This window comes from Thunnus albacares, chromosome 18 (assembly GCF_914725855.1).
Source record: "Thunnus albacares chromosome 18, fThuAlb1.1, whole genome shotgun sequence".
NCBI lineage: Eukaryota > Metazoa > Chordata > Actinopteri > Scombriformes > Scombridae > Thunnus > Thunnus albacares.
The window spans coordinates 5689021-5702283 of NC_058123.1; the positions used below are offsets into that span (position 1 = coordinate 5689021).

Here is a 13263-nt window from a genome sequence, read left to right on the forward strand (position 1 = left end):
GTTCACCTAAGCATGTTAGCATGCTAATTAACACAGTAGCTATAGCTGAGGCTGAAAGAAAAGTATTGTGCAGGCTGAAATTTTGACCTGATGACTGTGCATCCTGAGGGGAACATGAAATGTCTGGACCAAATTTAATGAAAATCCATCCAATAGCTGTTGAGATATTTCACTCAAAAAACATAGATTTCAATCTAATGTTGGCACTAAACATTAGAGGATCACCAAACTCACTAGGAGTCATCCTCTGGAGACCATGAATATTTGTACCAAATTTCTTGGCAGTCCATCCAAAGGTTGCTGAAATATTTCACTAAAAAAACAAAAATGTCAACCTCATGGTGGTGCTAGAGGGAAGGTCAGAGGATCACTAAATTCAGTAGGATTCATCCTCTGGAGAACATGAATGTTTGTACAAAATTTCATGGCAATCCATCCCACAGTTATTGAGATATTTCAGTTTGAAGTGGTAGACTTGGCATTTTTAGCTAGCTTGGCTGCTAGCTAAAAACGCTAAAAGCCAAACAAGCTAATTAGAGCAGTTGTGACCAGTAATGTTCAATTTATCTCTTAAATATATTTTAATTTCACTCCAGTTTATAGAATCAAATCTAGATTTAATATATCCATTAAAAGGGGGTTTAATGGCACCTGGTTTAAGGGGGAACTGAGATATTCCGTTCTGATAAAAAGCTAACATGCTAGGATAAAATGTTTGAACTGTTTAAATAAACAGTTTAAGATACTCTAATGACAGACAGAAGGTGTATTTCTCAGGTCAGCTTGGTTGTCTGCTCAGAATATGTCAGTTTTAAGTTGTGTAATTACATTTACTCAAGTACTGTATTTTACACGAGTATTTCTATTGTATGCTACTTTATACTTTATACCTTTTAGTCCACCACATTAATCTGACAGCTAAAGTTATTAGTAAGTATATAAATATACAAGTATATAGTGAGCTTACAAAATACTGTTATGCATTGTTCTACTTAAACTACAAAACAGTATATAGATAATTAGCACTTATTAGCAGTACAACTGTAAAATATTACACACACATCAGTCTTAATAATCTAATTTGTCGCCAGTCCTTCCTAGGGTCGACACAAAAACAGCAACAATAAAACAATTTACAACTTAATGATCAATTAACATTGATCAATAAAACAAGATGCAAGAATACAAGCCTAATATGAAAATCAGAAAATAAGTGAAATAACTCTATATATGAAAATGTAGACAATACAAACTTACATTAAAAACCAAAACCTTAATAACTAAACTTACATCTATGTGAGATTAATCAATTTTTGTTTTGGTGACGATGATAATAATTATATAATTAAATTTATCATAGTATATAACACATACACAGGGGCCATTTTCTGTGTATGTGTTATATACACAGAAAATGGCCATATAAATACTCAGTTTACTTTCACTTTGAAGTAAACTGAGTATTTATATGTTTTTGTGTTGCTACTTTTACTTAACGTTTTGAATATGTCATCCAACATTGCAGTTTCATAAACACAGATTACTTTAGATAACAGACTGCTGGTAAGATGACGTATATTTCTTTATGAGATATGGTGCTTGTATGTGACTTTTTATATAATATAAAAAGTTTAAAAAATAAAGGAACAATCATTTCCTGACACTGAGCACTCATCTGAGCTACAACAGCATGAATTAAGCACGTTTGCTGAACGGTTTCTGGTTTCTGCACTGCTGAAATAACAAGCTGACAACACAGGACAAGGAAATGAAGTTAAGCAACCCGAGTGACTTCACCGCTTTATTGCCTTGCAAATCACTCTGAGCAGCAAGCAGCCCTTTGCCCGGACATATCAGATCAGTGCTGACCTGCATCCTGACGGCTGATGGTATGTAACTCACACAGAAGTGCCAAACTGACATGTTTTTGTTGGTTAAACCGCAGATCTTTTTTTTGTCTTGAATGACGAAACCTGTAGTCGTGTAAAGGTGATATTTTTTGCTCTTGTGTGATGTAGCAGAACTCATGAAAAGCAGGAAATGAAAGCAGCTCTTTGAGGCGATTGAGACCGGCTCCTCCTAAAGCCAATGAGACTTTGATTAAGGCAACAGGTAGTTAATGATTAACAGAGAGGAGGTGCAACCTTCAGCAGACATTTGTTCTGCTCTTACTGTATGACTCATGCAGTCACAAGAAGCACAGATCTCTGTATTTGTTTTTTACACTGGCTGACAGGACTTCGTGGAGGTTTTTACTTTTTGTATGAAGCTGAATATTCCTGTTGATTGTGGTTGAGAAACAGTTCTGCTATGGTAAGTGTTGTACTTTAGATACTGAAATACTATTAAATACTGACGTTTAGCTCAGTTATCATCTTAAAAATTGTTCTTTTCCACATCACCAAAGTAGATTTGTTCTACTACTCTTCATTGCGGTGAAATCTGGCTGTTACTTCTCTTTGTTAAGTAGGTTTAGTTTCTAACTGTGGAAGTTGAGGTTTTCATATGACAATCACACAGGCCCTTGGTAAACTAAGTCAGGCCTGATAGCACTCTTTCCTGTTCACACAGTTACAGGAAGTGAGGTTTGGTCATTTAAAATCGCTGCGTTGCTCCGACAGTTGTCTGACAGACTTTCAGAGTGCAGTTTGCACGGTAGTAAATTTGTGGAACACGTGACAGACTCTTTTTTTTTTTTTTTTATTAACAGGCTGACCCAAACTCTCAAGCGGAGGCCCCTAGCTCATCTAAGCTTGACCAAGTGCAAGGTCAGGTCAATGAGGTTAAAGTAATTCTGAAAGACAACATCAATAAAGTGCTGGAGAGAGGCGACCGATTAGATGATCTGATCGGCAAGACTGGTGAACTGCAGGCATCTGTAAGTATACAAAGCAGGACTCTACTCTGTTGTTAAAACAGTCTTCATATATGACTCCTTCAAAACACAAGAAAACTGTTAGTAAAGTGGTGAAGAGTAACTAACTACATGTACTCGAGTACTGTACTTAAGTTTTTCTATTTTATGCCACTTCATACTTCTTCTCTACTATATTTCAGAGGGAAATATTGTACTTTTTACTCTACTACATTTATCTGACTGCTGTAGTTACTATTAACTTTTATAGATTAAGATTTTCTTTTTCAAGTCTATCTTATAACAATACTACCATGCCCATATTTACATTAAAACAGTTTGGTTGCTGTAATCGTTCATGTTGTCCATACAGGCCACAAAGAAACCAGGTCAATGTAAGTGATGGGGGACAAAATCCACAGGCCTCGTTTAGTTAGTCCATAACTGACTTGTAAAGTTCTTTAAGCTCAGTCAAGAGGATATTTTCCAAAGTAACACTCTTTTTCAAACAGAATTCTTGCTTGGCGTTACCATCTCTCCACTGCAATCCAGCATAAAAACACTATCTGTGGAAGCCAAATTTAAATTTAATACTAAAAATACAATAAATTTTGAAGATTTCCATCCTGATTTGTCCAACTCAGAAGACTGCAGACGCCTCATATTACCTTCAGCTGAATTTTGGAATATATTTTCACACAGAACCAGGACCGTGGATTTTATCCTCAATCACTTACATTGAAATTGCTTTAGGAAGGGCTCTCTTTGTGGCCAGTATGGCCAGTAGGAGCTATTACAGCGACCAGTAACCCTTTCAATAAACATTGTCAGTATTGTTTTAAGATAGACTTGGAAAAATGTAGACATATCCTTTAAACCAGTGGTTTTCAACCTTTTTGGCGTGTGACAGTGTCTATTTCAGATGTCTGTGAGTTGTTAGCAGTTCCAACAAAGAGCGATTTCCCCTCAAAACTTCTCAGATGGTTTCATTTCAATAACTCAAGGGCCAAAGAGGTTGAAGAATCTGATATTTCACAAAAGATGCAAACATTTGACCAAATTTCAAAAAATTTATATAAATTTGTGCAGCAGACCTTGCGTTTTCATTAATCATTTCATGAAACCTCAGATTTATCTTGTGACCCTTCGGAGGGGCCTGACCCCTAGATTGGGAACCACTGGATTAAACAACCTAATTGATTATACAGCACTACAACAGTAAGATGGTATTTACCCCTTAACTCACCAGTATTAACAATATTTTTATGTCATAAATAATATCTTTCACAGTGATTTCTTTTCTGCAAAATTAGTGCTTAAGAGTTTGATACTTAAAGCTCATTTTGCTGTTAATACTTCTGATGAAAGTCTTTTACTCGTGATGGAGTCTTTTTACATTGTTGTACTGGTACTTTTTACATTTTTATGTAAAAGATCTGAGTACTTCTTCCATTACTGATGTTTTATTATGTTTCTGTTATTTTTCTTTTCAGGCTGACTCATTCCAAAGAACGTCCACACGGGTGGCCAGAAAATACTGGTGGAAAAACATTAAAATGATGATAATAATCGGCGTGATTGTGCTCATCATCGTTATCCTCATCATCCTCTACGCTACAAATGTTATATAAATCCGAAATCTGAACTCCTTTATCTGCTCAGGACTGAAAAGTATGAAGATGGTGGCATTTAATAGCTCCCATGTGATCATTTCAACTCACACAAAGAGATGTTTTGTATATTTGTAAAGGACCAGTGTGTTGGATTTAGTGGCATCTAGTAGTGAGGTGGCAGATTGCAACCGACTGAATACTCCTCCCTTTACCCTCCTCTTCCAAGCGTGTAGGAGAACCTACGGTGGCCGAGAAACTTGTGAAAAGTCCCTCTCTAGAGCCAATATTTGGTTTGTCTGTTCTGGGCTACCGTAGAAACATGGCGGTGCCACATGGCGGACTCCACGGAAGAGCACCTGCTCTCTATGTGGATATAAAGGGCTCATTCTAAGGTAACAAAAACACAATGATTCTTATTTTCAGGTGATTATACACTAATTAAAACATACTTATGATTATTATATTCCATTTCTGCCAATCCCATTCAGCTAGATGCTACTAAATTTCTACACACTGCACCTGTAAGATCAAAATATTTATGTAAATTCAACAGGTACACGATGTTGTGACCTCTGAAAGCTTATCAGGTTAGTCTGCGATGTCATTTCATTTCATGTCGTGAAGATAAAATTCAGCAGAGTTGCATAAATTGTGATGAAGCTGACTGAAATGCTTCCGTAACACTCCAACATTCATTAACTAGAGGCGTAATACCACTAAATTAATATTTCACAAAGGATCACAAATCCAAAATGAGTGTTTATTATTTTTATTTTGTCACATTTCTTTTATGTTCAATACACTGTGTATATATTCTGTATGTTTATGACTGTCAAATTCTGTAATATCATATGTATTAAATGATTGATGACTATGATTAAGAGGATAAATTGTAACAACACATTGTGTATCTTTGCTACCACAGTACTGTATATATATATATATATATATATATATATTTGTGATCTGTCCCAACCAATCTAACATTTCAAGTTATGTAATAAATGAAGCAATTCACAAACAGCAATTTGAGAACATTAAATACAAAAAACGAGAAGGGATGAGGAACGCAAAAAAAAAAAAAAAAAACTGCTAAAACTTTGCTGTGTTCTAAAATAAATGCAAAAAACGTCAAAAATCCAAAAAAAAAAAGGTTTAAGATCCAACAAATACTCCGGTAAGTATAAGAGGAAATGTAGGTCATAGTGCTCTTCAGTTATGTTCTTACAATCAGCTAGTGATCTTTGCTGGATACCATCATCACTGTGGCCAATTCTCCACCAGCTGACAGCAGCCTTTCATCACTCTGATACCTATGAAAAACAAACAGAAACAAATCAGCTATAGATGAACACAAATCTGTTCAAAACACAAACAAAATAGGAATCCCCGTGTTTATAATGTCCAAAATGTAAAAAATGATAAGAAAAAACATAATTATTTTAACATTTTTTTACAGTTTAAAAAGTCCATAAGCTAGAAATCCTGAAGTGAGATGTCAAAAAAGCCAAAAATATTAAATAGAAGAAACCTTCGATTGGTCGAAAGTACACATTAAAGAAAGCATTACATGCAAATTTCTGGAAATGTGGTGACACTTTGATTCTTCTTGTTTTACAAAAAGGTTAAGAGGAAAATTTGTTACAGGAAAATTAAGAAAAGAGGAGTCTTTTCCATCGCTGTCAGTAACACAAAACAGAACAATACATGTACACAAAAGTAAAGCACTTTATCCCCCAACACAGTAGCCTCCAAATACGAACCAGGATTTAGCTCATGGACTACTGGCTACAAGAGCTAAATAAAGAAACAAGCATTTTAGATAAGATTAGGAATGCATATATTAACAATAGGAACTGGAAAGTCCAGAGAATGCTGTACGTATCCTTTGAAAAGCAAATAGTTATTATTATTACTTTCATATTTATAATCATTACTTGTGGGGGAGTAAGGGCCTGTAAAAAATGACAATTACATGTGTATATTTTAAGTTTTACATTACATACAGTTGCAAACAAATTAAAATGGAAAGAAAGATGACAAAGCTGGACGTGTCCCATATTGTTTAGTTTAGAAATGCTGATACAGGATGTTGTAAGACCATACCAAATGGCAGCATTCGAGAGCGTATGCTTCTCGTACCCGGTCCGCATTGAGCGGGCCCTGAGAGTATCTGGGAGTCAGCTCATGGCCTGCAAGGAAGCTCCGCTGGCAGGTACAAACAAGGTATGTCAGAGTTAGGAGACAACATACTTCCTTTTCTGTTTCCTTGCACATCCATAACTTTGGCATCCATTTACTGTAGTAGCAGTACTTTACCTGTTAACTTTACAGTTTAAAAAAAAAAAAAAAAAAAAAAAAAAAAAAAGGTGCAAAAGAGGCAGCAGAAGGCCGGCTGTTAAAATAATCGCCACAAGACTGTAGCCTCTATGTTACCACTACTGTAAAGCACTTGAGGGTGCTGAGAAAAAGAAATTTATAAGAGGAAATTATACATAATGTTACCAAACAGCAAATTAAATATAACTACTTTAAAGTTTAAAGTAATTAGTGTATTTTTGTTCTTACATACCTACTTGAATATGAGGTTTTTCCCCCAATTAATACGGCTTGTAACTGTTGGTGTGACCACCACGTCGTGGCGACTTGCCATATCCAGCAGATTGATCTACAACAGTGGTACAAAATAACAGAAAGTAAAGTAATAGAAGAAGTAATAAAGAATAAAAAGAATGGCTGATATGAAGCTGAAGCACATTGCGGCACATCAGAGGGTGTTTTCACAGATGAGTAAACTTACTGCTGTCGTCACCATATCCATAATAGTTGTTGTAACCAGAGTAATCATAGCCACCGTATCCTCCGTAGCCTTGATTACTGTATCCATAATTTCCATAGCCTTGATTCCAGTAGTTGCCATAACCCTGGTGCCAATTTTGATTGGGACCTGCAATTAAATCGAATTTCATCACATTTTTGATTATACGACCTCAATTCTAACATCCAGGAACAATCAAGCACCTTACTACCATAGAAATCTCCTCCTGCACTAATGTACAGTATATTATAACATATAAACACCATTACACAGTGTATACTCAGCAAATTGTATATTACAATTATGGTTATATCTGTAGTCTAGTATATTTAAGTTAGTCTATTTAGTTATTGTATATAATTTAGCCTTTAATTGTAATGTTTCTTCTTTTTTTTTTGATTACTGTATCCATAATTTCCATAGCCTTGATTCCAGTAGTTGCCATAACCCTGGTGCCAATTTTGATTGGGACCTGCAATTAAATCGAATTTCATCACATTTTTGATTATACGACCTCAATTCTAACATCCAGGAACAATCAAGCACCTTACTACCATAGAAATCTCCTCCTGCACTAATGTACAGTATAACATATAAACACCATTAAACAGTGTACACTCAGCAAATTGTATATTATAATTATGGTTATATCTGTAGTCTAGTATATTTACGTTAGTCTATTTAGTTATTGTATATAATTTAACCTTTTAATTGTAATGTTTCTTTTACCTACCTCATTGTTTTTGTATTTAAAGTCATGTCAGGTAGCTTTAATTTCCCTTTAGGATTAATAAAGTTCTCTCTCTCTCTCAACAAAAATATTTTCCAGTATCAAACCCTCATGCTTGTTTTTCACAAGCTGTTTGCTCTTCTATAAAAAAAAAAACAACAACTCAGATAACGTTTTTTTTATTATTACATTTTTTGGGCATTTTACGCTGTTGTTACATATCAAACGGTAGAGAAATGAGAGGAAATGAGAGGAGAGAGATGGAGAAAGACACACAACAAAGGTCATCAGCCAGACTCGAATGAAGGACACAGTGAAGCTTAAGGCTTAAGGCCATATATATATATATATATATATATATATATATATATATATATATAGTCACTTCCCTTCCTAAAAATATTGTAAATCAAATGGGATCAATTATCTATGTAGAGTGATGTCAAAATTAGTCGTAAATGTTCCACACTAGCTAACTCACTATATGGAGAAGATGAGTTTCTTGCGGTCAGCCATGATGATTGTTTGCATTTGGCTTTGTGAGTCGTGAAACACTTCGAGATCTTAACTCGGGATTGTAACTTCAAGATCTGAAGTTGGGATTTTTAACTTGTAAATTTCCGACTTCAGACTTGAATGGACGCACCATTACTCCACCTAAACTGTAATCCGCCAGAATAAGTGAAAATCTCCTTCATTTTTTTTGATCTTCACGTCTCTGATTAACTTGTCGTACTGCTTGAGTTCAACAATAAAACGATGAAAGCAGCGTTTGGAGTTGGACCGTTTAGATTTGTGGATGTGAATTTTACAGAGCTGATTTAGCAGCTGAATTAAATACTGAAGGTAATATTACTTTCCATTCCACTGATCACAAAATATACCAGCAGTACCTGATTTCCTATTGATAAAATTCTGCATATCTATCGAAAATAAATGTGTGTGTAAAACAAAACTTGTTATTTTCCTAAAGCCAAATGTGATGTCATGAAATGGTTGTTTGACAAAATCAAAGAGAAGCTGGAAGCATATTTGGGATTTTTGCTTGAAAATTTAACAAAAACAATGAATCCATTATAGAATAGTTGCTAATTATTCTTCTGACGATCAACTAATCATTTAATCAACAAATTATTTCACTTCTAATTCCTATAAAAAAGAACTAAAGTTTGATGAAGCCAAGTAGTGAGGCAGCACTGCTTGTTATTGAGAAAGTATTGTTCAGTAAGGACTCAAAAGGTGAACAGGTAGCTTGATTTACGTCTTTCTGTACCTGCTACACACTAAGCATAACCACCGACGTGTTCTCCACTCACCACCACCTCTTCCTCGAGACCTGGATGAGTATCCACCTCTGCCTCCCCAGTACTGCTGCTGCTGGTACTGTTCCTTGGACATCGCCACCTTTATTTCACACTAAAGGAACGAAAAATTAAGTTGATTTATTTCCGTACCGGTCTTGTATGCGTTATGGAAGTTGTCAATAAGAGCGCGTACCTTGCTTAGTCCGATGTTGTGGTACTTTTTCTCCATGATTGTCTTAACTGGCTCTTCCTCTTTGAACGTTATGAAGCAGAAGCCTCTCCTTTTGTTTGTTTTGTTCTCCATGGGAAGTTCAATTGACTCCACCTGTTCAAACCATACATTTATGTATTAAATACTTTTAATTAGTCTTCATTAAAAGTGCCTGATTTAATAGTGTTTAGAGAAAGAAGCTAGGGGGCGGGATTTACTAGCACTAGACATGCAGACACACTAGAAATTAATTATTACCGTAGATTAAGAAAACATAATAAACCACAGTACAACTGACAACTAAATCTGTGAATTTAAGGAGACACGTACCTCTCCGAAGGCACCAAAATACTCTCTGACTTTCTCTTCAGGAGTGTCTGGAGAGAGACCGCCAACAAAGATCTTCTTTACAGGCTCCTTGCTCTTCATGGCCTTGGCTTTTTTGGGGTCAATGACCTTTCCATTGAGTTTATGCTCCTTCTGTGTGGCAACCTTCATGACAAAGTAACAGTTAACAAAAAAAAAGGATCATGTAGTAAATCAGTTTGCAACTTCTCACAGGTGATGTTTTTTATTAAAGGCATCAAAGCTTTAACAAATTAAACAATTTAATTAACAAACTATTTTCATTACCAATTAATCTGCTGATTAATTTCTAAATTAATCAATGAATTGTTGGGACAATAAAATGTCAGAAAATTGTGAAAAAGTGTCCAGCACAAGTTTACAGAGCCCAATGTAAATTATTTAGTAAACCAGCAGTCCAAAACACACACATTTATCAATTATATAAAACAGAAAAGCAGCAAATACTCACAATAAAGAAGCTGAAACCAGAAGATGTTTGTTTGCTTGAATAGTGATGATTATTAATTATCAAAATACATGTATTTGCCAATTAATTTTCTGTTGATAGACTTTTCAATTAATCCACTAATCGTTTCAGCTCTACTTCATTCATCCACTTTTTGAATCACTGAACAAATCGGAGGCAATAATTTATCCCCAGTTTGTGCCTCTCATGTATTTCCATTACATTTAACAACATTTACAGCTGTTCTTAAATTATTTCCAAAATCCTCAAAGACTCTTCAAACCATCTGGATGAAAAAAATATTCTGTCTGCTGCACGTTTCCAAATATGCACCTCTTTTCCCCCAAATCCAAACAAAGATGGTAGCCAGACATTACATATCTCCTTGCTCAATTTGTACAACGTGAAACAAAATTTACATTTTTATTATCAGATAATATGGTATGTATTTATATAAACAAATGTGTTCATATTTTGCATGTACAGGGACAAATGTGTTTGGCTAGTAAACAAGCTCACAACTTGGTTAACAGGTTTAAAATGATTTTCATCGAGCAGTGGGCAGAATATTTTTTCAGGCAGATGGTTAGAAGAGTATTTAAAGATCTTGGAAACACCATCAGAAAAGCACTAAGTGTTGTTAAATGTCCTTCTGGTTTTTTCAAATCTTGCCAGGTATTTATTTCCAGGAAAAGGTTGGATGCTTCGCTCTGTGACTTGAATGTAATATTACACGAGAGGTACAAATTGGAGCTGGCAATGATTCAGGCAATAACCCAAAAATAGACTCATTCCCTATTTAACAGCTACATTAAACATTATAAGTCAGTGCTGTACATGTGGTATTGCATGAATCTTGATTTGCAGAGTACATGTGATGTAAACACTACTTATTGGAGCAGGACAATACCTTGTCAACACTTTCAGCTTCTTTGAAGAGCACAAAGCCAAAGCCTCTGGAGCGTCCGGTCATTGGATCCAGTTTTAAAGTGCAGTCTACAACCTCCCCAAACTTGGAAAAGTAATCTTTCAGGTCCTTCTTAGTCGTATCCCAACTGAGCCCTCCAACAAACATTTTCCTAATGACAAAACAACATGTTTAAGGAAACCATACTGCAGTAGTGGAAGAAGTAAAAGTACCAATACAGCAATATAAAAATCCTCCATTACAAGTAAAAGTAGCGGTTTGGTCCCTGGACTTATATATTATTATATTATGATATTAGATTATTAATACTGAAGCATCAGTGTTAGAGCAGCATGTTACTGTTTCAACTACTTTATATACAGTTAGTTAGTTTAGTCCAGTGGTTCCCAACATAGGTGTCAGGCCCCTCCAAAGGGTCAGCAGATAAATCTGAGGGGTCGTGAGATGATTAATGGGAGAGGAAAGAAGAAAAAACAAAGTTCTGATACACAAATCTGTTTTCAGTTTTTGGACTTTTTCTCTAATCTTTGATTTTTGCTGAAATATTGGATCATTTGAACATTTATTGAAATGAAAGCATGTGAGAAGTTTAGAGGGAAAAATCACTATTTGGTGGAGCTGTTAACAACTCATAGACATCTGAAATGTGACCCCGACTACACACTGCTTTTTGTAAGATGTCAAAAGCCAAAAAGGTTGGAAACCACTGGTTTCATCTTTGACAATGTGTTGTATCTTAAAAGCTTGTTATATTATCCATTGTGTCAAATCTTCATCTGAAAAGCAAGTAAAGCTGTCAAATAAAAATGATGGAGTGGAAAGTAAAATATTTCCCTCTGAAATGTAGTGGAGTGGAAGTATAAAGTAGCATCACATGGACATATTCAAGTAAAATACAAGTACCTCAAAATAGTACTTCAATAAATGTATTTATTTACTTTTCTCCACTGCCATACAGTAACTAGTTGCAGGCTGAACAGCACTTGTTTGGTGTTTACATGAAAAAAACACAGCTGTGGTATATTAATGACATCAAACTGGTTGGTTAAATGTTTAAATGTGGAGACTAATTTCACTGTAACATCGGTGTGGCGGATGTTTTCGTACCCTTCATCCTCCTCGTTTTTACTGGCGTCAATTCTTGATCCCTCGGCCTCGCCCCCCGTCGGGCCGCAGTCACCGGCCGCAGACATCGGGTCATCACTGTTTGCCTCTCCGTCCTCTTCCATTCTCGTCGTGGTCGGATCTTCGCTGAATTCATAATCGTCCGACATGTTTCGGCCTTTCTAAGTAACTAAAGTTGTCACCTAAACAGCTCGGAAACTCAAGCTACGTCAGAAGCCGTGAGCTAATGCTATATCGCTAATATTTTGATATATCGTTAGATTAAACCGCTTGGCGCTAATTACAGCAAGCTTATTAGTTAGTCTAATTGAATTTAAAAAGCAACGTTCATCTGGATTCAGGCAAAGAAAAAAAATGTGTTTCAGTAAGGCAAATGAGTTTCAGTTGCTATAATATGTAAAGGGTGATTTTTGTGAGCGTCGGTTTTGTTTTCATCGGGCTCTTCTTCTTCTTTGGTTTCACTGGAGGACTACAAACCAACGATAAAGCTGCATGCTGCCACCTTTTGTACCGGAGTTTGTATCTTCATGACTTTATATATATTTTGGATATTAAACCTGTCTCGTTTAAACATTTAAATAAAGCCCTTTAAACCTGTAATTATTTTTCCCCTTTCTTAACAGCCCTTTGATGCTCCACTCCCTCCTCATATCTACCATCCTGCCCTTCAAGCTTCCTCTTTCTACGTTCAGCAGGCTCTTCTTCTTCTTGAGGTTTATTAGCGGTTGACAAACAACAAAATGGTGGATTACCGCCACCAAATGGACTGTGCTTGAGGAATCTAAACTGTTGTAAGCTGTTATAATAATAAAAAATAAAATTTTCTCAGTCAAAGTCGTTTTCTTCGGATAATTAAACAAAAATCG

General features: G+C 35.6%; 2 protein-coding genes across 4 annotated transcripts; one reads left to right on the top strand and one right to left on the bottom strand.

Moving 5' to 3' along the window:
* Positions 1-1676: 1676 nt before the first annotated feature.
* si:ch73-234b20.5 (uncharacterized protein LOC449923 homolog) lies at positions 1677-6851 on the top strand. 2 transcript variants are annotated; one of them, XM_044333757.1, is made up of 3 exons: positions 1677-1889; positions 2711-2878; positions 4348-6851. In XM_044333757.1, exons 1-3 carry the CDS (start codon positions 1887-1889, stop codon positions 4483-4485), a joined length of 309 nt encoding a protein of 102 aa, XP_044189692.1. In that variant the 5' UTR covers positions 1677-1886; the 3' UTR covers positions 4486-6851. The 2 variants fall into 2 exon arrangements, with proteins under 2 accessions (XP_044189692.1, XP_044189691.1); XM_044333756.1 differs by lacking the exon at positions 1677-1889 and adding an exon at positions 1916-2313.
* hnrnpd (heterogeneous nuclear ribonucleoprotein D) lies at positions 5579-12845 on the bottom strand. Of its 2 annotated transcripts, XM_044333754.1 has the most exons (8): positions 12380-12845; positions 11255-11423; positions 9861-10022; positions 9513-9644; positions 9332-9431; positions 7268-7414; positions 7040-7135; positions 5579-5780 (listed from the first exon to the last, which is right to left on the bottom strand). In XM_044333754.1, the coding sequence occupies exons 1-7, from the start codon at positions 12544-12546 to the stop codon at positions 7068-7070; spliced, it is 945 nt and encodes a 314-aa protein (XP_044189689.1). In that variant the 5' UTR covers positions 12547-12845; the 3' UTR covers positions 5579-5780; positions 7040-7067. The 2 variants fall into 2 exon arrangements, with proteins under 2 accessions (XP_044189689.1, XP_044189688.1); XM_044333753.1 differs by lacking the exons at positions 5579-5780; positions 7040-7135 and having other exon boundaries at positions 7338-7757; positions 12380-12842.
* Positions 12846-13263: the final 418 nt, after the last annotated feature.

What these genes read in the sequence shown, in the direction of transcription:
- hnrnpd (XM_044333754.1), bottom strand. Translation starts at nt 12,546, where the DNA reads ATGTCGGACGATTATGAATTCAGCGAAGATCCGACCACGACGAGAATG. An exon ending in GTCTCGAGGAAGAGGTGGTG is followed by an intron (nt 7,415 to 9,331) that starts GTGAGTGGAGAA and finishes ATTTAATTGCAG; the next exon opens with GTCCCAATCAAAATTGGCAC. An exon ending in TGGATATGGTGACGACAGCA is followed by an intron (nt 7,136 to 7,267) that starts GTAAGTTTACTC and finishes CCACTGTTGTAG; the next exon opens with ATCAATCTGCTGGATATGGC.
- si:ch73-234b20.5 (XM_044333757.1), top strand. An exon ending in CTGGTGAACTGCAGGCATCT is followed by an intron (nt 2,879 to 4,347) that starts GTAAGTATACAA and finishes TTTTCTTTTCAG; the next exon opens with GCTGACTCATTCCAAAGAAC.